This window comes from Poeciliopsis prolifica, unplaced genomic scaffold (assembly GCF_027474105.1).
Source record: "Poeciliopsis prolifica strain line A6 unplaced genomic scaffold, Auburn_PproV2 SCAFFOLD030, whole genome shotgun sequence".
Classification (NCBI taxonomy): Eukaryota; Metazoa; Chordata; class Actinopteri; order Cyprinodontiformes; family Poeciliidae; genus Poeciliopsis; species Poeciliopsis prolifica.
In genome coordinates, this window is record NW_026562405.1 from 3,924,451 (window position 1) to 3,952,062 (window position 27,612).

The 27,612-nt window shown below is 38.5% G+C and overlaps 1 protein-coding gene across 3 annotated transcripts; it reads left to right on the plus strand.

Moving 5' to 3' along the window:
- Positions 1-558: 558 nt before the first annotated feature.
- Positions 559-27,612, plus strand: LOC129372681 (proto-oncogene tyrosine-protein kinase Src). 3 transcript variants are annotated; one of them, XM_055050101.1, is made up of 13 exons: positions 563-1,163; positions 11,049-11,330; positions 13,140-13,239; positions 14,383-14,400; positions 16,010-16,108; positions 16,342-16,445; positions 21,216-21,365; positions 21,450-21,605; positions 23,227-23,406; positions 23,560-23,636; positions 23,715-23,868; positions 23,957-24,088; positions 25,045-27,612. In XM_055050101.1, exons 2-13 carry the CDS (start codon positions 11,057-11,059, stop codon positions 25,251-25,253), a joined length of 1,653 nt encoding a protein of 550 aa, XP_054906076.1. In that variant the 5' UTR covers positions 563-1,163; positions 11,049-11,056; the 3' UTR covers positions 25,254-27,612. The 3 variants fall into 3 exon arrangements, with proteins under 3 accessions (XP_054906075.1, XP_054906076.1, XP_054906078.1); XM_055050103.1 differs by lacking the exon at positions 14,383-14,400; XM_055050100.1 differs by lacking the exon at positions 14,383-14,400 and having other exon boundaries at positions 559-1,163; positions 21,216-21,605.

Genomic DNA, 27,612 nt, shown 5'->3' on the forward strand with positions numbered 1-27,612 from the left:
ACGTCTATCGTTGATGTTCTCATTCGTTATGTTATAAATTAACAAGTTAAGTCAATTTGGATATTGCTTCTACTTGTACTAAACTGTTTTCTGGATTGATACAGTTCACTGCTTATCAGGAAAAACCTTCTAAACATGTTTTGTCACTTTAAAAAATAATCATAATTCCATATAAATTATATGATTGACCTCAGAGATTGGATATTTTTCGAATTTAAAAAAACATGGACACTGAAATTATGTGTAAATTCAATTGAAGCAGAGATTTATGGATGAAAGAATGCATTTCTGAACTATGCAACCTTTGAAAATACATTTTAAAATGCGTGGAAACATTAATAGATATATATTCAGATAACATACAGCTTATATTTTTATGAAATGTGATGATTTAATAATAAAATTAATTGATAAAATACCCGATAGAAAAGTGTACCACATTCATTTTCCCTATAGTCATACTTTTACCAAAAAGGTGCAATATTTCACGTTTTTTCCCGCATAAAATCACGTGAAATTTTATAATAATGCGTCACGTTTCTTAGCGTAAGGACTGCGTGTTGCTTAGCAACCAATTTACCTCGCCAGAAAGGAAGCTGATGGCTAAGAAAGAAGTGATTTAGGAAGTTTTATTTCAGTAAAATAAAACAATTTTACACCCATCGTGACGAATAAATAAAACAAACCTGTGTAACATCGTGTGTTTCTCCTGCCTGCCGACGCAGCTTCTGTATCTTGCGCACATGAAGCTAATTCCCCACAAAGTTTACGCTACTGCGTAAAAAAAAAAAAAGGCGTCAAACGCGTCGGTTTATATTTTCGCTCCCGTGTTTCGTCAGTGATGCGCCATCCAGTGGCTTCCCCCCTTCTGCTCGCTCACTACACCGCTCCTGCTTCGACGCATGAATTTCTCTCCAGCTGAACCGTCTGGCGTTCGCCCGGCCCACCGCGGCACAACGCCGGCTGCTCTGCCCTCTTGTTCCAGAAAGCAGTCCTCCGTCATGACCTCCTCCTTCTGCCGCTCCTGTGAAATTCGCTAAATGGGATTTGCGGCTGGCCCCAGGTTTCCATTATCTTTTTAATGAGGACAGCCGTCCGGGGTCTGAGCGGCTTTCTGGCGGTGCGTCTCTGATTTTTGGGCTGAATCTGAAGACGCGTTAAAGGTAAGCTCAGTTTATTTCATCTTGGAGCGGGGTTTTCCTCTTATTTTTTTGTATATTGCCAAGAGGATATATTGTATTTTTTACCTAACAACCTTGGCTTTTCGTCCAACGCATGTTCACGTTTGATACCCCCACACCGAGTGACATTTCATTGTTACACAGGCCATTCAGTCAGCGTGGATCGTACATTTGGCCAGAGCCATTCAGTCTGTGGAGGCTCCCGTCTTTCTTCACCCCTTCAAATGTAAAGCGTCTGTGCTTCACATTTGTAATTGTGTCCGTTGTTTCGAACACAAATCCTAAAGGGAAAAGCAACACATCGACTGTGCGCGGAAATTAAAGCCAACAATCCCGTCGAAATCCAAAATGGAGCAGTAACAGCAGCACCTGTTTTGATTCATCAGGCCGCAAATAACGTTGTTTATGGGAACCGCCACTCACACATGAGCGTCGTTTCTTCATCCCCTCATTCACAAATTCCGTTTTACGTACCTGGTAGGAAACGCTTTAGCAAACACTGACTTCCTACGTGGTCTTGTGGGTAAAATTGAATGTATTTCCATTTTCCTTCTCTATCAAACCCGTATTCAGTTTGACAGCTGCTGCTCCCGGAGGCAGCTGCCACCCCACCCCGTGTTTTCTTTGAAAGCAGCTTTGCTGACAACTGGTGTTTAATCTAGTGGAAACAGAATTTTAATTGTGTAGTTTAAACTGTTTACAGTTTCTTTTGGGAGCTTTTTAGTTGTGGTTAATATCCATAATCCACTGGGTTCAGGTTTTACTATGAATGAGTAGGAGAGCTTTGGAGTTGATCTGGACGCCAATGTGTTTGTCTGATCAGACAAACATGAGTAACATCTTGGTCTTATTGGGCTGCCAAATTCACTGTCACAATTACTCACAAATGTTTTTGAATTGTACAGAAACTCTCAGAGAATTTATTTGTTATGACTTTAGGATGCATTCGAGTTTTACATGACACATTTCAGCAACAACACAATTCAAAGCGTTTTGCACCATAGACACATAATGCAGTAACCAATTACAAAACAGCAATAAACATTAAAATTTGTCAAATGACATCAAGTAAATATACATCAACTATATTGATCAATATTGTACTTACGAATCAAAGACAACTCTAAACAGGCAGGATTTTAGCTTCCATTAAAGGAACTCATTGTTTCAGCAAAACAGTTTTGCTGAAAAACTGTTTCAGCAGTTTTGCAGTTTTCTGGAAGTTTTTCCAGGTTGGTTGAGCTTAAAAACAGGATGCTGCTTCTCTGTGTTTGGTGCTGATTCTGGAGATGCAGAATCAGAACCAAAGTTATAACGGGTCACTAGTACAGTGACAACTGATTTTTGATATCAATTAAATACTTCAATGAAATTGTTTCCAATTTCCTTAATTCACTTAGCATTCAGTTTTATCCAGTAATATTCTGTCTAGAGATGATTTAAAAATAGCTATTCATTTGGCAGACTTCTCTGTGTGTGTGAAAGTCTTTCTGGTTTATCTCCTAATTGTTTCAGTAACAATCAAACAAGCTTCTGTCTTAATTCATTTAACATATATACATATTTAATAGTTTTATTATGAGTTCACAAAAATATTAATTGTGAGATCTGTTAAGCCACCAGTTTATTTGACAAGCTGTCATTACAGTAAGAATTTGTTGAGTTAATGACTTGTGGTTCGTTCTGATATGAGCCGGCCATCCTGCCCTGTGAAATTAATCATGCTTAAGCAGCCGCTCTCTGTGGTCCAGGCTGCCAGAGCCTTCAGTCAAAGATGGAGGGAATGGAAGAGTTTTTCTTAACGTCTTATCAGCTCAGTGCTGTAGTCCCTCCTCTGCTTCTCCCTCCATTTGCCTTTCCTGTGTCTGTTCACCAAAAGCATCCAAGTCTGCTCTCCCCAAACCATCATGAGTTAATAATGGAAAGATCTTAAAGGACAGTTTGTCCATGTTAAATGTACTCTAGCTTACTCTGATGTTGTATTCTGTGTCTCTGCACATCTTAAAGCAGAGTAAAGCTCTGCTAATGTTCACATTTTCTCTAGTTTGGATCTTTGGACACCAATCCTCCTTCCCTTCCCTCTCCCCCATTCCCAGGGGTAAACTGTAATTTCCCCATTGAGCTGAAACATTGTACCATGCTTCTAGTGTCTGCAGGACAAAGTGGAAACTGCGACTGTGTGGATAAGGTGAATTTGCTACCCATGCAAGTTCTATGTTTTCGTCTTTAAGCTTCAAAATTTTTGAGATCCACTGCGTTGTGTGTTGATTTGGATCAAATGATATGATTGAGTTGAGTACTCTTCACTTCTTTCCTGTAATGGTCTAAAGTTTTGTTGTCGTCCTAGAGAGACAAAAATAGTGGCACTAAAAATTTTTAGACAAACATTTCATCATACAAACAAAGCTTTAGTCTAAATATGAGCAGAAAAAGATGATGAATGATGTCTCTATAAACCAATTTAAACTGGCCATGTTACATTGATTTATTTATTTCACTTCTGTGATTTTTGGTGGAGTTTTCCATCAGGCTGTGGGAAAGGGGTTGATTTCTCATGTCATCTGTGAATAGCTTAAAAATCTTTCCATCATCATTCAAACACAACGGTATACCCAAAGTGCAAAGATTTTTTTGCATGTATTCATCTTTCAAAATTTGTATTTAACGTGCTGATGGTTGCTGACTTTGGAGGGATTCTAGGAGAACTGCACAAGCTCTGTAATAGTTGGAGCTAAATGTTATTTCAATTGTTACACTGTATGTTTGCTTTTTTAGACCATTGTAGTAAATTTAAGAGTCAAAGGTCAAGGAATTCAGTTATTTGTAGTTTATGTTCATGAATGTTGCTGAACAACAGACACTACATGTGTAACTGCAACACTAAAAAACATCTAATTCTTTAGTTTAAACACCTTGAAAACTGACTAGTTCATTATGTTTATCACATTGTTCAGAAGTACTCGGTTTAATGTCCCATTGTCTGGATGTTACAGATCAAATTCCACTGGAACAGTGTTGTTGAAACTGAAGTAGAGATGCCAAGACCATGACCTGATACCTTGTTTAAACATGTCTTATTTTGCAATAATATTTGAATCAGTGCAACTAAACGTAGTGGAATAATCTCCATCATCATCACTTCACCATGACTCCATAGCGGAGATGTCACCTTATAGAAGTCATTATTAATCATTAAATATTCCATACCGTTAAAGATATGTAGAGATCCTTAAAATGATCCTAAATCTGCTCTGGTATCATGTTCAATAAAGATGATAAATGTCAATAGAAAACTGCTTGATGAATACTTTACAAGGCTATAGCTTTTGTCTTTTTAAGAATACCTTATAAGTAATGACTTGCAAAAACAAATGCCGGTTTGATGCTCAAATACAAATGTCATGGATTTATTAGGCTCATCTTCACACACCTTCAATACTTGATAGGTGTTCGTACTTGCCTGCTTTCCTAACCTGCATTCCTTTCAGTTATCTGAACACTCTTCTTTTTCCTTCCCATTATTTCTATTCTTCACTCTCAGTATTCAGTTCATGTACAGAAATGGGTCATCGAGTTTATAAGACGCAGTCAGGTCTGAGACGGTGAGGAAGACGGGGGACTGATGAACGTGAATCAATATCAAACAGCTCTTGAACGCCATTGTGAACTAAAGATAGGTACAACTCAGAAAATCTTCCAAGCGAACCATGATTTGTTTTGTTGCTTAATCTAGTCCTTTCTAGTAAAAGTACAGGAAATAAGCATATTTATTTTGCAATATGAATAATTGTTTTTCAGAATAATTGATGTCTAGGAAAATAGTTTATTTATTGAAGATTGCAGAGAAAACAGAAATGTAACATTAAGTATCTAAGAATGTTGAATGTTACTTGCGATTTATATTTGAAAGTGCCATAAGATGAAAGATATGAAGCAATCAAAGCAACAGGAGCTGGAAGGAGCTTTTGTTTTGCATCCATTCTCTTTGTTGCAACGCACACACAGATACACACACATCTTCCTCCTTACTTCCTTCCCCCCTGCTCGCCTGCTGCTCAGGTGCCTGTTCTTGTTGCAGTCGCTGGCAGTCGAAGCGGTGCTATGCAGTCTGGTTCTCCCACGTTACTCTGCACCCTTGTTATATATGGAAAAGCTCAGAGACAGAGTTTTTTTTTTTAAAGATTTATTTCTGTCATTCTTTTTATTGAGACCATATCTCAAAATAGCCGTTGCATAATATTTTTTACACTATCCAGTATGCCTATTGAATCACCATTCATCCCATTTCCTCTGCACTGTGTTTTTTGTGAGAATCGAGAATTTTTTGACCCTATCAGCATTTTTAGGCACATTTTCTAACTCCAAGTTGAATGCTTATGGATTGAAGCATAGCGGGTGATGTATGTGTCATAAGGAATGGAAGTAAACATAATACATCAAAGTGTACATAATTATTAGGCAGCTTTTTCTTCGTCAAACTGTGCCAAAAAAATATTTAACTGACTCTGAAAAGTCAAAAATTAACATAAGTCTCTCGAAAAGATGCATCATTCTTGAAATTGCTGAGATATTGCGGCGTGATGATAGAACCATTAAATGTTTTGTTACAATTAGTCAACAGGGACACAAGAAACATGTTGGGGAAAGGATGCAAATTAATTGCCAAGGATTTGGGAAGAATCAAGAGCATTGCTACCAGGAACAAATTATCTTCCAGTTCTGTCATATTCTAAAACTATAACATAGATTTAACACTGAAAAGTACAAAATGCCCAGAACTCTGAGACATGCTCTAGGCAAGGAAGGCTGAAACTTGACCATCACTGCAGTCATTTAAGTTTCAGTTTCCTGCAGCTTTTACTTGAGGTTTTGCTTTAACACACCCAGGACAATGCTCTGTCACATGCACCCTAGTTCTCCTCTGTGTGGCTAACCAGGCACTATGTCATGACCCCTTCCTTTATGCTCAACAGATCAAAAAACTGACAGACTTCATGAAAGGAAGGTTTATCTCTAGCTGCTTTTCCAGTCACCATGTAATTGTGCAATTTTACATTTAGAAAGTAAATTTACTTACCGGAAACGTGCTGAAAATGCATTTTCTGATTAAAAAGTTTAAGTGCTAGGATGAGATCAAAATTGGTTTATTTCACAAAACTGCAATGAAAACACCTTTTCTGCATCATATGAGTTACATGATCAATAAGTGGAAATTGCTACTGGCTGAAAAAATGAAGAGGATAACAGAAAGTAGTTGGAAGATTATGAAATGGCATGTTTTTAAAGACATCGCATAAAACGGAAGTTATTCACATGTGATTTTATTTGCTTTTCTTATTTAATGGAAATACTGCATTTCCAATTTTTTTGTTTATGTATTTTCTTTGACATTAGCAGAATATTGACAAACTTTTGAGCTCATTTGTAATGGAAACACAGCTACTGTTATTGAAAAGAAGGAGGGCTACTTTTTTCCACCACGATAAACTTCCCTTTTCCTTAAACATTTGTGTTGGAGGTTTATTGACATTTTAGACTGAGCGACAGCACGGTTATTAGTGATTTAATTAAAATAACACTTGCCTAACAATTGTGCGCAGCGTGTAGTTTACAGCATGTTGGTGCTTATAGATATCAGGGAATTGCATTACCATATTTGGAAAAAGGGTGAGACTATTTTGCAGAGGCAGCTCAGTTGCTTAGATGCAAAGTCGCAGAGAAAATCAAGTGCACTCGGGTTGATCCAGTATCCTGAAGGGAACCGGAGTAAATGATCAATTCTATGGACTCGGAGGTATTTTAGGACATAATTTTAAGGATCATTGCCTCTTTCCAGTTTGAGAACAGATTGTTTAATTAGGCCTAAATGGTGTCTTCAGTCATGCGCCCTTTGTGCTGCATTACTTCTACAATGTTTTCCTTTGACTTAATGTGCTTGTTTTCCAGCCTCATTGTTGTCTCCATGGACAGAGCAATTGATACATTATTAATACCATATGAATTCAAGTATCTAAAACCACTAAAAGGCTAATTACGTAATCATTTGCCATATAAACACGAAGTCAAGTTAATATTTTGGTTTTGAATTGAACAGCCATTGCATACATTAATACAAACAACAAAAGCCTGCAACCAAAAGATGGTATGGTAAAACATGCATAGGAAACCAATCAGTGGTTGCAATTTTGGAAAAAGCGATTTGGTAATGACTAAAGATGGTTAAATTGAGACAGTTAAATCTTTTGGGTTTATTCAATTAATCGTTTTTTGTTTGTTTTCTTTCTGCCTTTGCTGAGAGAAGTTAGGAATGTGATATGAAGCACACAGAATCATGGACATTAGGACAGACCTTAATGGATGTGACAGTGGGGCAGCCTGCAGACTAAGTTGATTCCTTACCCCGGGGCTGTGCTGAATATCTTTCTCTTTCTACCCATTTTCTGTCTGATTACTGTGAAGGCCACTAGTGCTGCCGAATCTTAACAAAAAAATAAAAACAGGCAGAGTTCTTGGATCAAATTTCCTGCATGACCCAAGTCTGGTTTTCACCTCACATCTTTTAGCATTTCCACTCAGAGATGTTTCTCCTCTTGCTCACGGGGCCCTACTGTGCATCCAGAAAGCTTTTCTCTGCAGTAATTAAGAGTTTAAGTAATGACTCAGAAGTTATGTTGCAGAACTTGGCTGCACTGCACCCTTGAACAGCAGATTATTGGTTAGAAAGATTAGGGTTTTTTTTTTTTTTTTTTTTTTTTGGTTTTTTTGTTGTTGTTTTTTTACATTTAGAGTTACTTTTCTACAAAAAAAAACAAAACAAAGTGGTTCAATTTGTGTGATGTCATCAACTAGCTTGTTCATTGCTGCTGATTTGAAAAACTTTAGCAAAAGTTCTGCCGTGGAAATAAAATTTTTTTATTTACTTATTTATTTTTTTTATCTATTTGTGTTTTAATAATCAGTATTCCTTTTTTAGGGTGAGGCTTTTGGGGAGGGCTTATGGCAGATTTTCACAGCTGTGACTCCTATAAACTGTTATATGGACTGCATAGCACCCTTGTTATTACAAATCTAGTCTTGCTCTCCTGTGTTTTCCTACTTTGATTATCTCTGACTAGCTTGAGGCAGCAGCGTTTAGTCAGCAGGCTTGTAGGCACAAGCCACCGACTGTGCACAGGTGTGAGGACCAATATAGCCTTCAGTTCTCTTTTTCTCTGCCTCTCATATTTTTTTATGTGTGGTCACCTTTTATACACACAAGCAGGTGCGTCTGGCATATGTAATCAGACTTGCATACAAGACTTTTACATTGCCAACTATGTAGCATCTTGGCGAAAATGCACATGAGCACAAAACTAGAAGCTTATTATTTTACTACCAAACATCAAAGTCGATAGTCCAGGGTGTGGGGCACAGGTTTTTTTGTTGTTGTTGTTTTGTTTTTTGGAGTAGTGGCCTTCACTTCACAGACTATCAAATGACTGTTAAGTTTAAAATACAGGGGTTTTTGACATTTCAACAAGGATAATTTACCCCATCTTTCTGCAGTCATGTTTTATTGACACCATTAATCCCGTTGCACATGCACTATACAAGACAAGACAAATGTGATCAAAACTTTTGTAATAAAGTTTGTCAATATTTTGCTGGAAGAAAAAAAGAACATTTTACAAGTGCAGTTTTTCCAATACATAATAAATGCAATTAAAATCTCACAGAATAAGTCATTAAAAACCATCATCCTCCCACTTCTTGTTGTCTTCATCATTTTTGCCTGCAGTAAGATCTGGTTGTTGATCACACGACTCGGGTGATGCAAAAATCGTGTTTTCATTGCAGTTTTGGAAAGTACATTAATTTTGATGCAGCTGGAAAAACACTTAATCTTTTATTGAAACATGTTGAGATTTTTTCTAAACTATTTTCATTATTTCAATTTGTGCAACTATATTCTCAATTGAAATGCATTTATTGTTAAACTACAATCTAATTTTGGTCTTGTCTTGTTTCTTGCCCACTTTACTTTACCCTTCTAGATATATTAACTCAAAGTGGACCGAATTACGTTCTTGCAGAAGTTGAACCAAAGGTTTCTCAGCTATTTTCTTTCTTTGCTCAGAAATCAGTGTGCACATTCGCGAGCACTCGACTTCCCCGCCCCCACATCTTCACAGTGGGAGACTGCCCATGTCTTTGAGAATCCCCATACCTGTGTAATTATGTTATGCTCACACATCACACTTTAAACACCCACTAAGCCTCAGCTGTCCGCGCAGTACGTAACAACCACCTACACGTTCTTTTTAGAGCCACAGTCAGTTCCTTCCTCCATGTCTGTTAATAACCCTCTGTCCTGTCTGTCAGACACTGTGTGTTGGAAAGTCTCACCAGGCTGCCTGCATGTGTTTGGAAAAAAGGATGTGAGACACAACTGTGCTGGGGGTTAGGGGGGGTGTTGGTGTGCAGTTGAGCCTTGTTTCCCAGAGGCCATGGAACAGCTGCTAATGCACACGAACGCACATACACACCTACGCATACGAATCCACTCTGTCTGGAACTGAGAGTGCTGGGATTCACAAAGGAACCAGGCTGTTTCATGTGTGTGTGACTGTCTTGTTTCAGCTGAGCTGAAATAGCCAGTCTCATGATGAATCACTGCTCCGCGGCTGAAGGGGAGGAGCGGACCTGGTGTGTGAGCAAGGCACACAAACTTTTAGTGCATCCACTTTGTGAACTTTTAGTCTGTGTCCTCTTGATGACTACACACTCTCAACTTGTTGCTTTTATCAGGACAGAGCAGAAGTGTTGGACGTGTTTCTGTCCTTGCCAGCTCACTAGCTGCCGCCCTGGTCTTCATGGCTCGCTTTGTTTACCGCTGTGTTTACCTTGGTGACGGGTATTGATTCAGACCAGATGTAACGTGATGGGAATAACCTTGAATATTGTAAAAGTGTGTGTTCATTTGTTCAGATCCTAGTGTTTGTATGCCAACTGTGTTTAACTGAATGTGGAAAAGCTCCAGGGATGCACAATGGTGGAGCATAAGAACTGGATTTAATGTGACCGCTTATGTTAGGGCTCGGACTTTAACGTGTTCATTTTAATTTATTTATTAGATAGGTCTTAATGCATTGAAAATTTTAACACAATTATTTAGTTTGTCCTCTTTTTACATACAAGAATTCTGAGCCAGAACCTTTACATTGTGTTTCTGGTACATACATAAGTCTGACCCACAAGCTACATGAGAGAACAGCAAATGATCTGATGAAACACTGGTAAACATTGTGGTTTTTGTTCAGATTGTGTTAACCTATAATCCTAAACATGTAGCAGCAGAGACAACCTCAACATTAATCTCGGCGTTCACATTCCACATTTCTTCGAGGGAAAAAAAACATATTTGAAAGTATTTTTTCAAAGAAACCAATTGATGATTGAATACCCTAAATAACATTAAAAACTATAAATATCTGTTGATGAGCACATATGTTTGTTTATTCATAATTTAGCAGCAAAAATGTGTTTTGAAATAAAACTGGGGCTTATTTTGCCATCATCATTTTTGTTTAAAATGTGATTAATTGTGGATCATGCAATTAACTGTATTTAAAAATGAAGTCGCAACACCAATTTATGTAAGCGTTCTTCATGACCCAACGAGGTTTATGTTTTTATTTTAGGTTGTATTTTCATATTTCAGGTTATACAACTTAAAGCATCCTCTTGAATTTTACTGAATATGTTTGAAAAAGCCATTTTTATAAATAACCCTATCAAATCTATTTGATCCATTATTGAAATAAACACATCGTGACACCTTCGGATGTTAAATGCTGCTTCCTCGCTCATCACCGGCTTTCGTCACAGGTCTGCACATGGGGGCAGGCAAGAGTAAGCCCAAGGAGCCGGGCCAGCGCTCCATGAGCCTGGATGGTACCATAGGCACAGGCTCAGACAGCGGACACTTCCACCACCTGGGCCCCTCTCAGCAAACGCAGACCCCCAACCGAAGCCCTGCTGTCGGCACAGGCAGGCCGAGGTACCAAGGGCAGCACCAACACGCCCCGACAAATACGCCAGAACTGAGTCTCTTCGGAGGGGTGGACCACACAGGAACAGTAACATCACCTCAGAGAGGACCTTTGTCAGGTAGGAAAACATGTCATGCTGCTGGACAGGTTTGGATTTCATTCATTTCACAACAATTGAAGTGGAGCACCTTGTAATCATTAACTCTGCCATGAATTCCTCTGTGTTCTGGACTTTAATGTGAAGCTATTTAAGTACTGAAGCTTGGCTGAAATTAGGGGGGAAGCTGGTTGTAAATTCAAAATGGTTGTAAATCAGAAGGATCAAAGTCACCCAGTGAATATAAAAACTGCATCCTAATTAAATTCATGTAATAGACTAATAAGACCCCAGAGTGGACAGAGCTGACACTGTAGAGTCTTTTGACTTGTGAACACATTGGGATTCATCAAAATAGGAGAGAGCAGAGGTCTCCAATCTTCACCAACAAAAAAAAAACATTTTGTCCCTGAGTCCTGCAAATGCTGCATCACATTTTGATGGGAAAAAACTACTTTTTTGATAAATATGTTAAATAAAATTTGAGGTCATTTTTAAAGAACCATCATTTTATCTGTACTTCTAGTTTTTAATGTAAAGATTAACGTAATATGTTTGGACTGCAGTGCTTGAAGAGAACCTACAAATGCATCCAGAGTTTCATGCAGAAACTCCCATCTGGTATTTGAGTCCCGGACTAAGCCTGTCACAATGAATCAATTAATTGCTGAATAAATTAAAATGAGCTCAAGAATTTGCATTTGCATGATTGCTTTCTCTGGTGTCTATTTCATTCTACCAAAGACGGGATGACAGTCTGGTCTCCACTAGCCCCTTTTTTGAAGAACAATTTTGTTTACAGAAACGTCAGCATCCATTTAATTTGTTGTTTCAGCTGTTAGATGTTCTTTTGAATTGAAAGTTTATTGATTTTTGAAAGAGACATAATAATGCAATAATTCAATTTATCGCCCAGCAAAATTTGTTATTGTGACAGGCCCAGCGAGGACCAACTTGCTTTTGTCCAGTTATGTCAAATCTAAAAAGTGATTACAGTGAGTTTATTTCTGCTGGCATCATATATTTGATAACCAGAGAGCAAAGAAGTAGAAGTGAAAAAGGAGAAATAAAAGCACAGAATATTACACAGTTACACAGGTTCTTTTTACTAAAAATGTAAAAAAAAAAAAAAACTAGCTTTTTCCATTCTGTTTTTCCAGACAAAAATAATCTATATATATCTGCTTATTGGTGATTTGTCATGTTAGAGGTTTCAAAATAATGTGACAAAAAATAAAAAAAAACAATATTTTGACCAATGAACTGTTTCCAATCAGAACTGTTCAGAAAGCTAAATAATCAACAAGATGGTTTAAATCTTGATTTTTTTTTTTTTCAAGCAGACATGAAAGCGTGTTTTTAACATTTTAGCTTGATTTGCTGCAGTGTCCAGTTTTCACCCAGGAATGTTTAAGCTGTCTGGACCAAGCAGATGGTCGGGTTAATGTTGCTTCATGCAGAGAAAATGACCTGCTGGTGTATCAGCAGCAGCCTTCCTAGCTACTACGTTCTGTCATGCATCTAATGAGCTAATCGATGATTGCCTGGAGGGCTTGGGTTTAGATCACCGATTTGTTGAAGCCTACAATTATAAAATCCTGCTCAAATATAGAAAATAACTTATTATGTCAATGTCTTCTTGAAAAGATGAGCCAGAGAGAGTCTGACTGTTAATATTTCCATTAAACACTGAAAAATAGTTATTGTTCATAGATACAACCAAGTCTAAATAAAAAAAAGTCATTCAAGGATTTCAGGCAAAAACATTCTGTCCTTTTGTTGAGTCTTCAGTTACATTTGTTTAAATAAACATTCCTGGTTTTCTTGCAGGAGGCGTCACTACATTTGTGGCGCTGTACGACTACGAGTCGCGGACAGTGAGCGACTTGACCTTCAGGAAAGGCGACCGGCTGCAGATTGTGAACAACACGTAAGCGTCTACAACCGTTTCCATCATTCCTTCGCAGTATAACTAAGAAATAAATAGATGCCTGAAAAGAGACACGGTATGCCTCTTTTTCATGAGCTGTCACCGTTTCCAGAGGTTTCGACGGGATCTCTGTGACACATTTGGGTCAGATTATGATGGGAATAATCATTACAGTAACTGAGCGCATTCGTCTAGTCTGTCGCTTGAATGATTGGCTTTCCAGCTGATTTTAGGCCACGAAATGAGATACCCGACTCCACTTTTCTACTCTCATATGCTGGTTGTGTGCTATTACAGATAATTGCATACACAACCGCACGCACACCTTATCCGAAGGTAGACTCCAAAAGTCAGCCAGACAGTTAATAACAGCAATCTATCATTCAGCAAACTGAGGAATGCAGGTTTTAAAACTTGCATTTTCCTCATGTATTTGTTCTGATGCAGATTCTTGAGGCAGTGCTTGTGAGTTCAGCTGTTTTGTTTTGAAATGAACAGAGATAGCCACAGTGAAGGGTTGGAGCTGGGAGCCGAGAAGCAAACCCTCCCTTCTGTTTACTGAGGCGGAGGAGAAGAGCATTTTGCTAATGTGTCCTGCTTCCTTTTGGGCCATTCTCGTAATCTTTAAGACTCTTCAAAGAGAGCACGTCACGCTGAGATGCAACCTCGCAATTCTTCGATGCAGATTCCACCTGAAAATGCAACTTCCCAGCACATACTGAACTCTTGTGTTGTTTAGTGAGAAGTAAAGAAGAAAGTGAATATTGAAATTAAGAAATAACATTCCAGACATCCACATACAGATGTTTAAATTTAATGCAATTTTTTTTTTTTTACTTTTTCTCTTATCTTCTACCGTATAATCTGTTCAGCAGACAAAATTTGCAACCAGTTCATTTTAAAGCCAAATATTTTTCAGACACATAATGAAACATTTGCCTGCTCTGTGTTTACATAGGTTTTGTTTTATTCGATCAGATTAAAAACAGAATAAAACAGACGTTGCAGTCTTGGAGCGTATCCAGCTCCTTCCTCTGCTGTGCTGCTCGTCGTGCTTTGTCTCTTTGCTGTGTTTTGATGCGTCTGCTGTGTCTGTTATCTCTCTTTCTCTCTTCCTTTCTCTTGCTTCATGGTTTCTCCTAGGAAAAAGTACAGCTTCAGGTCAGTATTGTTACCTCATGCAACCTTTTGCTCTGTCCCTTTTCTGTGTTTACTTATTTATTTATTTGCTGATATGTGGATTTAAATGGATAGTCTCTTTGTTAGATCACAAAGTTCTTTCTGAAATCACACCTAAAATAGTTTTCTGCGGTGTTGCTTTCTTTGTACATAATGGATGCTCCTGAAGATAAAATGATTTATTATGTAAATCAGTGGAGTAGACACTTACCTGGGTTATGTTTTTTTTTTTTTTTCTTGCCAGTCTTTGAACTTTGGTGTTGTTCACGTTATTCATATAAGCATGTTTTCATTTTTACTTTGATAAAATTATCCTGGAGTTACAAAATATGGTATAAGTGTAAGACAGTTTGCAACACAACAGTTAAGAGGAAAACTTTGTTAAATGACTAAACCCAGCAGATGTTTCACAAATAATAAATAAAAAATGCCCATAAGGCACTCATGATGTAGCCCTGCTTCTTAAAGTGCCCATATAGGAATGTGTGTACGTACTTTCAAAAAGTGTGAAAACTTTTGTAAAGTGTTTACATTTTGTCCCTTTACATCCACAAACTTCAGTGTAGTCTATTGGACTTTTTATACGATGATCCAACAAGTTGCAATTCATAGTTGTCAAAAGAAATTTTGTTTTCAATAAATGAAAGAATCTGTAAAGAATCTGTGCTGAAATGTGCTATACAAATAAAATTTTAAATAAAGTCGTCTATGTACACGTGTTTTAAAATGCCACCCATAAATAAAATCCAATGAAAAAATTAGCACTAATACATCTGTGTCATGACATGAAGATTGTTTTCACATACACTATCCATAAAAATTTGACTTATATTTTGCAAACCAGACAGTCTGTGGAAGTGCAAGGCTGCAGCTATAACTACAGAAAATACACACCACACTTTTAAGACTTTTTTATTATTACTGTTTGAAAAGCAGTGCGTCATTTTCCATCCTCATTCCAAACATTCGCTACTTTGTGTTGGTCTGTCGCATAGAATCCCAATAGAGCAAACAGATGTTTGTGGTTGTAACGAAGCAACATCTCTGTTGCTACATTTCTGTGACATGCACCCAGAAATTCAAATATTACAAAAGTGAACACTGACAAAGTATTTTTAATAATCAAATGATAATCTCTCCATGAGCTATACAATGTTTTTCATGGAGACCTTTTGTATGACTGATAGTTGAACAGGAAATGTAAGCTAATTTATGGGAATCACTTAATGCTCCAGGTCAGGTCTGCACTTTCTCTTATCATAGTTTGTGTTGAACTGAATTAACAGCTGTATGAACACAGTAAATATGTTTTCATAACGATATACATTTTTCCGTCAGAGAAGTTCTTAAAGTTCCTTGTATGTTTTTATTGCCATGGGGAAGCTGGAGGCGGTGGAGATGTAAAGACAGTTTTTATTTAGCTTCTATGATAGCATATTAAATACAACACACATAAAAAAGATATCCTTTACCTAACACCATACAGTTTTTTTCCAGATTTATTCTGTGCAGCTCCTCATAGATTTTTTTTTGTTCCTTTTTGTTTTTGTGTCCTAACTTCTGGCTCTTCTTTCTCTCCTCCATCCTTTAGAGAAGGGGATTGGTGGCTCGCTCGCTCGCTCACAACAGGAGAAAGCGGTTACATCCCCAGCAACTACGTGGCTCCGTCCGACTCCATCCAAGCTGAAGAGTACTGCACCTTTTCTGTGTCACTCTCGCAGTTAAATTATTTTAGCCCACATCCATCTATGTATTATTTGAAAGTGGTTGTGTGTGCATCATACTAATGAATGCATGCTTGTTTGTAATTCAGATGGTTCTGACAGCATTTTTTATACATGCAAGTCGAGCTCCTCCTGTTCTTTTCAGCAGCTCCGCTGGAGTTTCCTCTGATCTTCCCTTTTCTTTGACTGACCTTGGCAGGTGGTATTTCGGGAAGATCACTCGACGTGACTCAGAGAGGCTCCTTTTGAACCCGCAGAACCGACGAGGAACCTTCCTAGTGCGGGAGAGCGAGACCACGAAAGGTGAGAGAGCAGACTCTGGCTTTGCTTCCCTGGCTGGGGTCGTCATTAAGATCCATCATCAGAATTAGGCCTAATGGCCTCATCTGCAATGACTCATAATAATGTCATAAATCAGCCGCTTTCAGTATATACTGCCCAATTTACAGCATGTCACATGGCAAAAGCATGAAAAACGTGAATGATTGCTTAAAACTCAATATTACATTTTGAGATCTCATTACGAAAATGCTGAGCATCAGGTTTAGTCTGGTAGCAACAAGACGATAAAGAGGGAAAACAAGTTGTCAGCTCTTTTAAGTGTTGAACTCATTTTTTTTTTAGCCAAGAAGTGGTCTTTAAAATAAGTATTTTAAATAGAAACTCTGGAAAATATGGTGTTTAATTGGAAAGAAATATAGATGCGGAAAGTTTTTCTGCAAAAATATTTCAGTTTAATGTGAAATTTTTGTAAACTAAAGCCATTTTCACTAATGCTTTGTCCAAAATCCAGCTTTCATAATATAAACAAACACAACATTTTACCAAATGTTTAGTTTTTAGTGCAGATGTCTTAAAACATTTGAAATAAAACTAAAGTAACGCACAACAAGCTTTTCAGCAAGGCGCAACAGTTTGTTTTTTTCTTCTTGAATATTAATAAAAAGTACTGGTTCTACTGGCAGATTATTTTACTTATAACATGGAAAAATGTCTTGTTGTACCAGTGGAGTAGTACTTAAAATAAATATTAAGGAAGTATTTACTTAAAACAAAGTCGTATATCTTGCTAAAAAGTTACTTGTAAGTTTTTGTCTTATTTCAGTTGTAGTAGGATATTTGCACTAGAAGACTTAAACTACTTGGTAAGATTTAGTGTTTTTCAGTGAAGCCCTGCAGCTCTTCTTGTTATTTCACACTGTGAGAGCACATCCGCAGCAGAATATGCCCTGCCATTAAGGTATGAATGGAGAGTGTGGGAAAAAGCCTGAATCTTCTCCACTTTCTCCTCAACATCACTGGTGTTTGCATGCAAAAATGTTTTGGTTCTTTATAAGCATGCATTAATTTGTTCCCTGATGAGTTGCACAGATTTTCATATGAAATGTAATCTAAAAAAGTAGGTTGTTAAGAAGTTGGCATGTGTTAAAACAGTGTGAAAAAGACAACTGTTCCCAACAGATTACATTAACATGATCTGAGTAAATCTTAAGGGACCATGTTTAAGAGGCAGAACCTCATATTTAAGTTATTTTATTTCAGCCTTTGGCACGCTGCAGCTTTGTTGTCTGTGCTCGTGACAGAGTTGTTGCATCTTTTCTTAAAATCTGCAGTCAGATCTAGTCTCGGTGATGTAGGAGGGCTCGTGAAAGGCTTGTTTTTCAGAAAGTCTGGGGGATAAATAAAAGGACTGGAGTGGGTTGGACCTGTGAATGGATAGGGGTGAATCATTCACCCTTAACTAGGTCAGCCTTGAAGGGTGCTGGATTCCCCCCCTCTGGCTGTAAGTCGCAGTATACACTCACACACGCACAAGAACAGTGGTAGAGAGGCTTTGAGGAGAGATTGTTGAACTACGAATGAGCAAATCAGAGAAAAAAAGAGGGGAGGATCGAGAGGAGCAGGAGGAGCTCTGGCAGGAGATTTGTTGCCTCAGGTTAAGTTCTGTATTAGCTGTCAAATGTTAGGTTCTCTGTGTGACTGAAATGAGCAGGAGCATGCTGCTGACATGTTGAGACGGCAACAAAAATCTGATCTTTGCACTGCACACGCTGCACACACACTACCTACATCAATCATTTAGGCCTTATTGGATTTCTATTTTGCTTTTGGAAACTTATTCTACTTTCATAATCCAAATGTTTCACGATTGGCCAAGATTGTAAATTGCTTTAAGCCTCACTCCAGGAAAAATTTAATTCAAGCTACGTTTTGGGCAGCAACATGGAAGGCAAGTGAGTGTTGAACTGGTGGAGACGTGCTGCTCTGAATATGCCATGTGGTGTGCAGGCTGGATGTACACTGGGAGCTTTAACTTCTCTGCCCTAGATATTTTTTTTTCTGCCAGGGAGATAAGATCAGTCAACAAATCTTGAGAAAAAAGTGATTGATTTTGTTTTATTTGTAGCTTCCCTGTAGCTAAAAACAGGGAAGCTTTGGATACAAAGAATGTATCCAAAGATGGGTCAATGTCTGGATCAGATCCAAATAGTATTTTTTTAATCTGAATTATGTTTCATTGACTTGTTCTTTAATACTTTATCAGTTTGAATCTTTTCTAAATTCCCACAAATGTAATGGATTTAAATCGAGATTGCACTTTGTTGAAATATTTAACAGTAGCTGAAGTGATAGATTTTGATCTGCTTAAAACTCCAAAATGGAGGATAGTTATTTGCAAATGCAATTTAGATCTTTTATACATCTTATTAAAAGTCTTCTAAATTATTCAGTAAAAATTTTATTGTTCTGCTGTTTGTCCCATTATGTTTGCATCTCACTTTTACAGGCAATGTTTTATTTACCTTAATCTTCTTAAAGTAGTAAAGATCACGAGTGCTCAGGGCCGTGCAGAGACCTTTGGAGGGGCGGGGGCTCAAAGTTTAAAAAAAAAAGGGCACATTGAACAAGAACTTAAAACACCGAACAGTAACATAGCAACAACTCATATTAATCCAGAATTTAATTGGATCCAACTATATCATTGCCATCATGCAAGAAAATGCAAAGCAAATGTAATATATTTTCCCCAACAGGTATAAAGTTTCTGTTTCTGCTGCTGACAGCCTGGAGGGCTGAGTTGATCTGAGACTGTAGCTGTTAGACCAGAGGAGAGAAGCTCGCTGGTTATGAAGTTATAAAATAAGTAAATTTGCTGTCATTTTACTAATTAAGCCCTAATAATATCCATTTAACCTCTAGAGTGGCTTGGCTGCAGACTGATTTATAGATCAAAAAAGCTCAAAGTAGTTAACTCCATATAACTGTTAGATGTTAGCACCTCTGAGATCTAGAATTGTAAGACTGGGATATCAAGGCCAAGAAAACTCAGTAGCTGCTGGTAGGGGCCATTCAGGGGCCCCTAGGAATGCTTTATTTGTAACACAGACTATATATCTAAACCTGTAGCATTCATTCATAGAGAATAACAATGTTATTACATTTTATGTAACGCATTCAGCTGAGAAAAAAAAGTACAATTACAATTTAATTAAGAAGTTTACTTTGTAAAAGTTTGAAGAACCATCTTGATAGTTTGATTGTTGTGTTGCCATGTCTACATTATGGTGTAATCTTTGAGTTGGGTTTGTTCACAAATTCATCACGGCAAACAACGAATAATCAATGATTGATTTTAAACTCAGCCAATAAACATGATCTCCCTCTCACAGATTCACCTTATCTATATTTAAACATGTTAGTGATGTTGAGGTTCTTAGAAGGATGGGTTTTGGGGGATCTGTCTAAGGCCCCATATTACCTTGGGCCGGCCCTGCATGAAGCACGGCTGCGATGCGCATCTCTGGAATCCACCGTGAATCCCCCAGTGATTCACAGGGGATTCATTTAATTGTGGCATGTTTGGCTTTATGCTGCAGTGTATAAAAATATATTCTTGCCCATAATTTGATAGTTAGAGGGCGCAGATCCGCCCCCTCCTCCTCACCATGGACCAGGTGACTGAACAACATGGAGGAAGAGAAACTGAGTCATTATTAGACTGAGGGCAGCCAGACTTTTTTTATTTTCCTAAATGATTATATTTAGTTAAATATTATTGCTGAGCGGCACAAGCAGGCCTTCTGATGCACAGATTAAAAATAATAATAAATTTTTAAAAAATTTGGAGGGGAAATCAAAAAGGGCACTAGGGGCATCAAAGGTAAAAGGGGCAGGGGCTCGAGCCCCCCCACACACACCCACCCTGCGTGTGCCTGTGAGGGCTTGACAAATGATCTGTGGTTTAGTGCAGTTTGAATTCATGTGCTAATAAATGCTAGTTTGAGAAGCAGGAACTGACTGTGTAAGTAAATATAGTCTGTAGCCGAATTGCTTCCTGTGCTTTCAAAGCTCCTTAACGAAACATAATGACCCAGAAGTATCTGTATGGAAGCCGTGATAAGAGCCTGTTCCAATCCTTTCATTGCCAACGAAAGGAGGTTCAGTGGCTCCTTTTGTCATTGCTGTTAGCACTGAATCCTCTTTCATGCAATCAAAGGAGATGATGTTTTTCCCATAATTCCTTGCAGCCTTAGCATTCACAATCATTCTTGATTGTTTTCGCCCTCTAACAAACTGGAATTTATGTAGAATAGATGGTCAGAAAGATAAGTGTGGTCTTTCTAAAATGTGTCTTTTTCTTTAAGATTTTCTTTTAAAAATTTCCCATGTTTAGGAAATAATATTTTACATTCTAAAAGTGTACACTTAGATATTTCGTCTGGGAATCAAAATCCTGTAGAGTAGTGGTTATTAAGTATTTTACATGAAGCATTGCCTCAGGAAATGCTGGAGGTTTAAAAACTCCAAAAGTATTTAGAATAGGTGTAGAATACCTAAAAAATTAGTTTGTTGTGTATGTGTGTGTGTATATATCTTGTCTCCAGTTCTACAGGACTGAGTTGTAGCTGGCCCGGCTCAGTATAGCGACGTGAATGGACAACATTTTGGATGGTTGGCGATCTTTGGCACTGCCAGTAGGAAACTCCTCAGAGCAGCTGTCAGAGCGTTTCAGAGCCGCCTGGTTTTATTGTTCTGATCCATCTCCGTCTGTTGTTTTGGTTTTGCCCACAGGGGCCTACTGCCTGTCAGTGCTGGATTACGACAACACCAAAGGCCTCAATGTGAAACATTACAAGATCAGGAAGCTGGATAGCGGAGGTTTCTACATCACCTCTCGCACCCAGTTCACCAGCTTACAGCAACTAGTCTTCCACTACCGCAGTGAGTATTCAGGCAGTGCTGATGGTTCACCTCTTACAACACTAATCTGCCTTTTCACTCTGTCTCCTTTCCTTTTTTCCTCAGAGCACTCAGATGGGTTGTGTCATGCTTTGACGGATGTATGTCCAGTGGCCAAACCTCAGACGCAAGGCTTGGCCAGGGATGCCTGGGAGATTCCTCGAGAGTCCCTCCGCTTGGATGTTAAACTCGGACAGGGCTGCTTTGGAGAAGTCTGGATGGGTAGGAATCTCTCTTGTACCATCCATAGTCTAATATATATCCAAAGAGGGTCATTAAAGGGTGTATTATGCAAAAATCCACTTGTTTGAGTTTTACATCATGTTATAATGCTATTCCCTTATTGAAAATATGTTGAGTGGTGTTTTGATTCCTTCTTGCATGACTGAGAAATCCTTTAATCTCCCGTGGCAGCCATCCTGGAGATCCTAAAAGCCGAGTTCCTTCAGGCTAGTGGAAGCAGCAATTAGCAAACACCTGGTGGAAGTGGGCTTCTGCTGACCTCATCATATTAACTACTCATGACTGAAACACTCATGAGAACGGCTGTCAACAATTTAACGGAAAAAATGTTGTGAGAATGTGCTGAAGATGGAGTGTCAGAAAATCCAAAGAGCTTCTTAAAGACACATACACAATTCCAAGTATCAATTAAGAAGTCAAATTTCTTTTAAGTTATATATAATACATAGAACATTTTTACATAATTGAAGGCAGCAGATACTTGGTTGTGCTATAAAATCTCACTGTGTGTCTGGAAAATGCATAAAATGGGCGTGGCCTGGTTTGGGGATGAAGGGAGGAGGTTAAACTGGATTGAAGTAAGAACGAGAGAGTCACTGTTGCCAACTTAGCAACTTTGTTGATATATTTAGTGACTTTTCAGACACCTTTAGCAAGTTTTTTAAAGCATCTAGCTTCATTATTGGAGACTTTTATTGCAACATGTGAAAGCACCAGCCACTCTGCAGCTTCATTCTGATGAAAAGGCAAGTGCTGTGTGACGTAAAGCCATTACCATTGTCAGCAAACAGAAAATTAAACTGGAGTAGCTGCCATTCAACCCAAAGAGGCTAACTCTGAGACAAGTTTTGGCAAAAATCTTGCAAAACAAAACAAATTTACATTAATTATCAAAATTTGCACAAAAGCATAACAATAGCACCCTTATTGACCGATGTTGAGAGTTTCTTTGCTAAACATTACGTTGATTGGGGCATGCTTGCTCTTTTACCAGTTTTATAATGCCTGCTACAAATCAAATCCTTCCCTCCAATATTGGGTTGCAGACTTAAAAAACTGACACCAAAGCAAAAAGAGCATTTTTTTTTAATTTATGCTAACAAAGTTTATTTTTCTAAAATTTTTTAAAGGTAACTACAAACATCATTCTTGGACAATGAGATTTTTGTCTGCTCTGCATATTTAGAGCCTATTAGAGAACCTTTTGTCACTTTAAATCCAAATGTCTGCTTTGGCCTCAGCCACACAACTCAATGTTTACACTCGCATGAAAATGGTTGCTAACAGATGCACAATTATACAGCAGTACATCTTTGAAAAGCAGAAGTAGTGCCTCCTGCAAAATCAACAGGAATGCAACAAATGGTTTCTGGATAGTAGGTAAACAACAAAACACTTGTCAGCAAAAGCCAACTGGTTGTCTTTTTTTATATACTTGGGTTGTTTTAAGAACCAGTAATGTTCCAGTTGAAAGTACAAAAAACATGCAAAATGTGAATTTTGCATAATACATCCCCTTTAATGCACATACTGAATATTTCTATTAAAAAAAACACCTGATTCTGTTCTTTATGAGTTGAAGTTCTTGTTTTGTTGACAGGAACATGGAATGGTACAACGCGGGTAGCCATTAAGACCTTAAAGCCAGGCACTATGTCTCCAGAGGCTTTTCTGCAGGAAGCACAGGTCATGAAAAAGCTAAGGCACGAGAAGCTGGTCCAGCTATATGCCGTAGTGTCTGAGGAGCCCATCTACATTGTGACAGAGTATATGAGTCAAGGTAACTCAGAAAGACTACTCTAATTTAGGTGGACTACCGAGCCTTGAAAATTATGTTTCTGATACTTGAAATAAAGAGTTTAACTGTATAATTGGCAATGCAAATGAATATTATTACAGCTTTAAGGAATGTTGTGTTTCTCTGCATTCACAGGTAGCTTACTGGACTTCCTTAAAGGGGATGCAGGAAAGATGCTTCGTCTGCCACAGCTGGTAGACATGGCTGCTCAGGTAAACCCCAGAACATTAATTCAGTTTTCTTTTGTTTACGTGTGAGGAGTCTGTGTAAAGTCCTGTACGTTCCCTCAGATTGCTGCCGGGATGGCTTATGTGGAGAGGATGAACTACGTTCACAGAGACCTGCGTGCAGCAAACATCCTGGTGGGAGACAACCTGGTGTGTAAGGTGGCCGACTTTGGTCTCGCAAGACTGATTGAAGACAACGAGTACACAGCAAGGCAAGGTAAGTCATCACTACCGTCAAAGTCAAAAATTGGAACAATGTTGAATGTTGTGTTTTGAAGTGTTTCAAGTCATCTCCATTTTTTTAGGAGCCAAGTTTCCAATCAAATGGACTGCACCAGAGGCAGCGCTGTACGGCCGTTTCACCATAAAGTCAGACGTCTGGTCCTTTGGGGTGCTTCTCACAGAGCTCGCAACCAAAGGCCGAGTTCCTTATCCAGGTTAAAGCTTTGCTTAAAATCAAACTCTCCAAGACTTTCCTTGGTCAATTATCTGCGTATCCTAGTAGAAATCTTGGGGGCTGGTGTGCATCATTGGCCAAGCACCTTGCATAGGTCACCAGTCAGGCAACATAGTCACAAAGAACAAACATCCATACACACACCTGCTTTACCCAAGAACAGTTTAGAGAGACCAGTGATGTTTTTGGGCTGTGCATGAACAGGGAGAGGATAAAAACGCAAGGTCAGGATTCAAACTGATGCAGACCAAAAAAAATAACTCTGGTCCATCTGAAACCATAGGTCTCAGGTCAGATGAAGTCAGCTCTGGCTCAGTCCAAATGAATATATCAGTGCAAAGCAGACCGCACACAAAAAGCAGGAAGTGGACCAACATAGCATATGCAAGTTGTAAATAGAACCAAAACGAACACAAGAGTCTAACGCTAGCAGGAGAAATGACTTGTGATGTTTCACCAAGACTAAAGAAAAATCCTACAGCCGCTAAAATCTAAAGTCACTCCATTTTTGTTTACATTTTGTGAAAAAGGAAGTTGCGCTAAGCGTCTTCAAAGATATTTGTGCAGTTTCCTTTAGTGGTTGTTGGTACAGCGCCCCCACAGGCGAGCGAGGAACAGGTTTTTCAGTTAGTTTGGATCGAAAGCGAATTCACCGGCTCAAAATGTCACAAATGTTGATCTGTTTGATTTGGTCCCCAATCAAACAGTCTTCAAGACTGTCAGGTTTGAGAACACCCTTACAATAATCGTTCCCGATTAGAAAAGAATAACTGAATTGATCACAGTTTTAAGTGCACATAAAAGTCTCTAACATATGTTGACGCTGCAGATGGAACTAACTGAATCCATTAGACTTACTCTAAATGGGTTAAGCTTGTGGTCTTACTGTAATTAGGTGTGAGAATTCCTAAAGTGACTTCTTGTTTCTCTTTGCAGGTATGGTTAACCGAGAGGTGCTTGACCAGGTTGAGCGTGGCTACAGGATGCCTTGCCCAGCAGAGTGCCCCACTTCCTTGCATGACCTCATGCTTTCCTGCTGGAGGAAGGATCCTGAAGAAAGGCCTACATTTGAGTATCTGCAGGGCTTCCTAGAGGACTACTTCACCTCCACAGAACCCCAGTATCAACCTGGGGAGAACCTATAGAACCGCAAACTGTATCAAACCCAAATGGGGAGTGGGGCCTCAGCACTGAATGATCTGCACTAACCGACCTCAGAGGAGGATCTGAGACTGTGAAACTAATCTGTGAGGAACTTCTTCAGTGGAATCAAAACCAAGACCGAAAACTGCAGAAGTCCCTCTCTGTGCCGTACAGAAACTGCTGTGGAACAATCCGGAGAAACCGGTGTTCTGGAAGCCATCACAGTCGACCCAAGTTCTCCTGCTGGTTATTCTCCGACTCAGATCAAACGGAGAGACTTGCAGGTAAATGTTTATGTGAGGTGCAACGGATGTGAAGAGGAACCAAATCAGGACTCAGAGTCGGTGCATAAAGAACAAACTTCATGATGAAGAGAAAGAGGACAGAGAAAAAACTTCAAATTAATTATGAGCTGTTATGAGTGAACTCGCCCTTTTTCCATCTCTTCACCATCATGTCATACCTTTTCCACCCACACAAGAGCACTACCACTGTGGCTCAGGTGCCAAAGGAAAACTCCTTCTCTATATCTGCTCTGCCACTCTTCCTCTTTCTCTCCCTCTCAGTCTTTCAGTTTCTCCCCAGTTTTCTTCAAGTGCTGCTTCTTTAAAGTGTCTCAGCTCTGAATCTCTGCATCTTTATCGTTCAGTTTATTTGGCCAGCCTGTTTCCTTTGGTGGAAACATTTAATGTCAGACAAACTTGCTATGTTTGCTTTATTTTGTGTGTGTGTGTGTGTTTTTCAATAGACAAAATTGGTAAAATCCCAATCAGTGATTGCCTGGTCAGACGGGCAGGTTCTGTCACGTTAACATCAACGTAATGTTTGAGGCCTTTTTCTCCCGTTTGCTCATGCTGGTACCAAACCTCCATTAAGACGACTGATGCAGGTGGTGCCCAAATGCGTATTGTTTTGATTGATCTCAATTAGCTGGGAAAAAAAATCTCAGAGGATCAACGCTGTCAGAGGCGCGCTAACGGGCATTTTTAAAAGATTTCACAGCACAAATATCTTAGAAATTATACTTCTGTCAAGCAGTTCTGTGCGTAGGCTGACATGGGTATCTGACCAATCGTAATAGTGGTAAATATCTAACTCAACATGGGAAATCAATTTCTTGCTTATGTACATATAAGCTGTTATGCTCACAGAACAACCTTATAACATTAACTGAGTAACAGATGTTTTTTTTAATCATGCATCATTAATAAAATATGCAACTTGGAAGCCCTAAAGAAACCGGTAAACCTCTGATCAGGTAAAACTAATAAAGCTGTTTGAGTTTCTGAAGCTTATTAGCATGCTTTTGTGCTCGTCTTTTCTTGAGTATTGGTTGGTTTTTACTTAGGCTTTATATCCTTCTGTTCATTAAAAGTTCTGCTGTGATTGTGGGATCATTTACAGAGAAAATTGTCATTTTTCTGGGTCACTCCACTGCTGTACATATCGTAGCTTTTTAGGCTGGGTTTTTGCACCCCATCTTTTACTTTGCCAAGGCAGGTTTGTGTGCAGGGTGCTTCACCCTTCACTTTAGAGCAGAAGAGCTGTTTTTGTTTTGTTTTGTTTTGCTTGCAGAGTTGACATAAACCATGCAGCAATAAGACATGGAGTTCCGCCAACAGTTGCAAAACCATACCGACAATGACTAATTTCAAGAACCAGTCTGATGCTGAAACCACAGGGAAGTGGTGCGGGTTGTGATGTTACCATATGATATTAATAATAAGGTCAAAGATGTAAATATTATCTTAATCAAATGACTGTGACGATCATGTTATGTTTTTTGTGTAGCTTTTTCATTTGTTTCGCTTCTTGAGGTTTTTACACTGACACGTCTAATCAATGCTTAACTGATATTTGATGTCCTACTGTAAACAGGGCTGAAGAAAAAATATTTTTTCACTTTTTGTTTTTCAAACTTCTGTTTATATTTCAAAGGACAATTCACAATTGGGCGAGAAATCTGTGCTTTCCTTTTTTTAGACTGGGAATTACTCCACCTATGTGGACACTGAGCCGCCAGTAAGTCACTGGAGCAATGGGGAAGTAAGCAGGCTTATGACAGAATGACTAACTCTTAGGTCAGACTGGATTTTATGTGCCATATTTAAATAAAGTCTCATTCTTCCCTTTTCTTCATTATTTACTTCAATTGTTTATAAATCTATGCAGTTTCAGTCTTGCATTCCTGCAACTTCATAGCCACTTTGTTCTAAAGTCAAAATCAATGATCAATGACAGTGTGAGCATTTTGTAAGAACTTCTTTCATCTATTTTTGTTTTTATGTAACAGGATTGATATAGGTATTGTGCCACTTTATGTTGATCTTTAAATGTGCAATAAATTATATTTGAAATGTG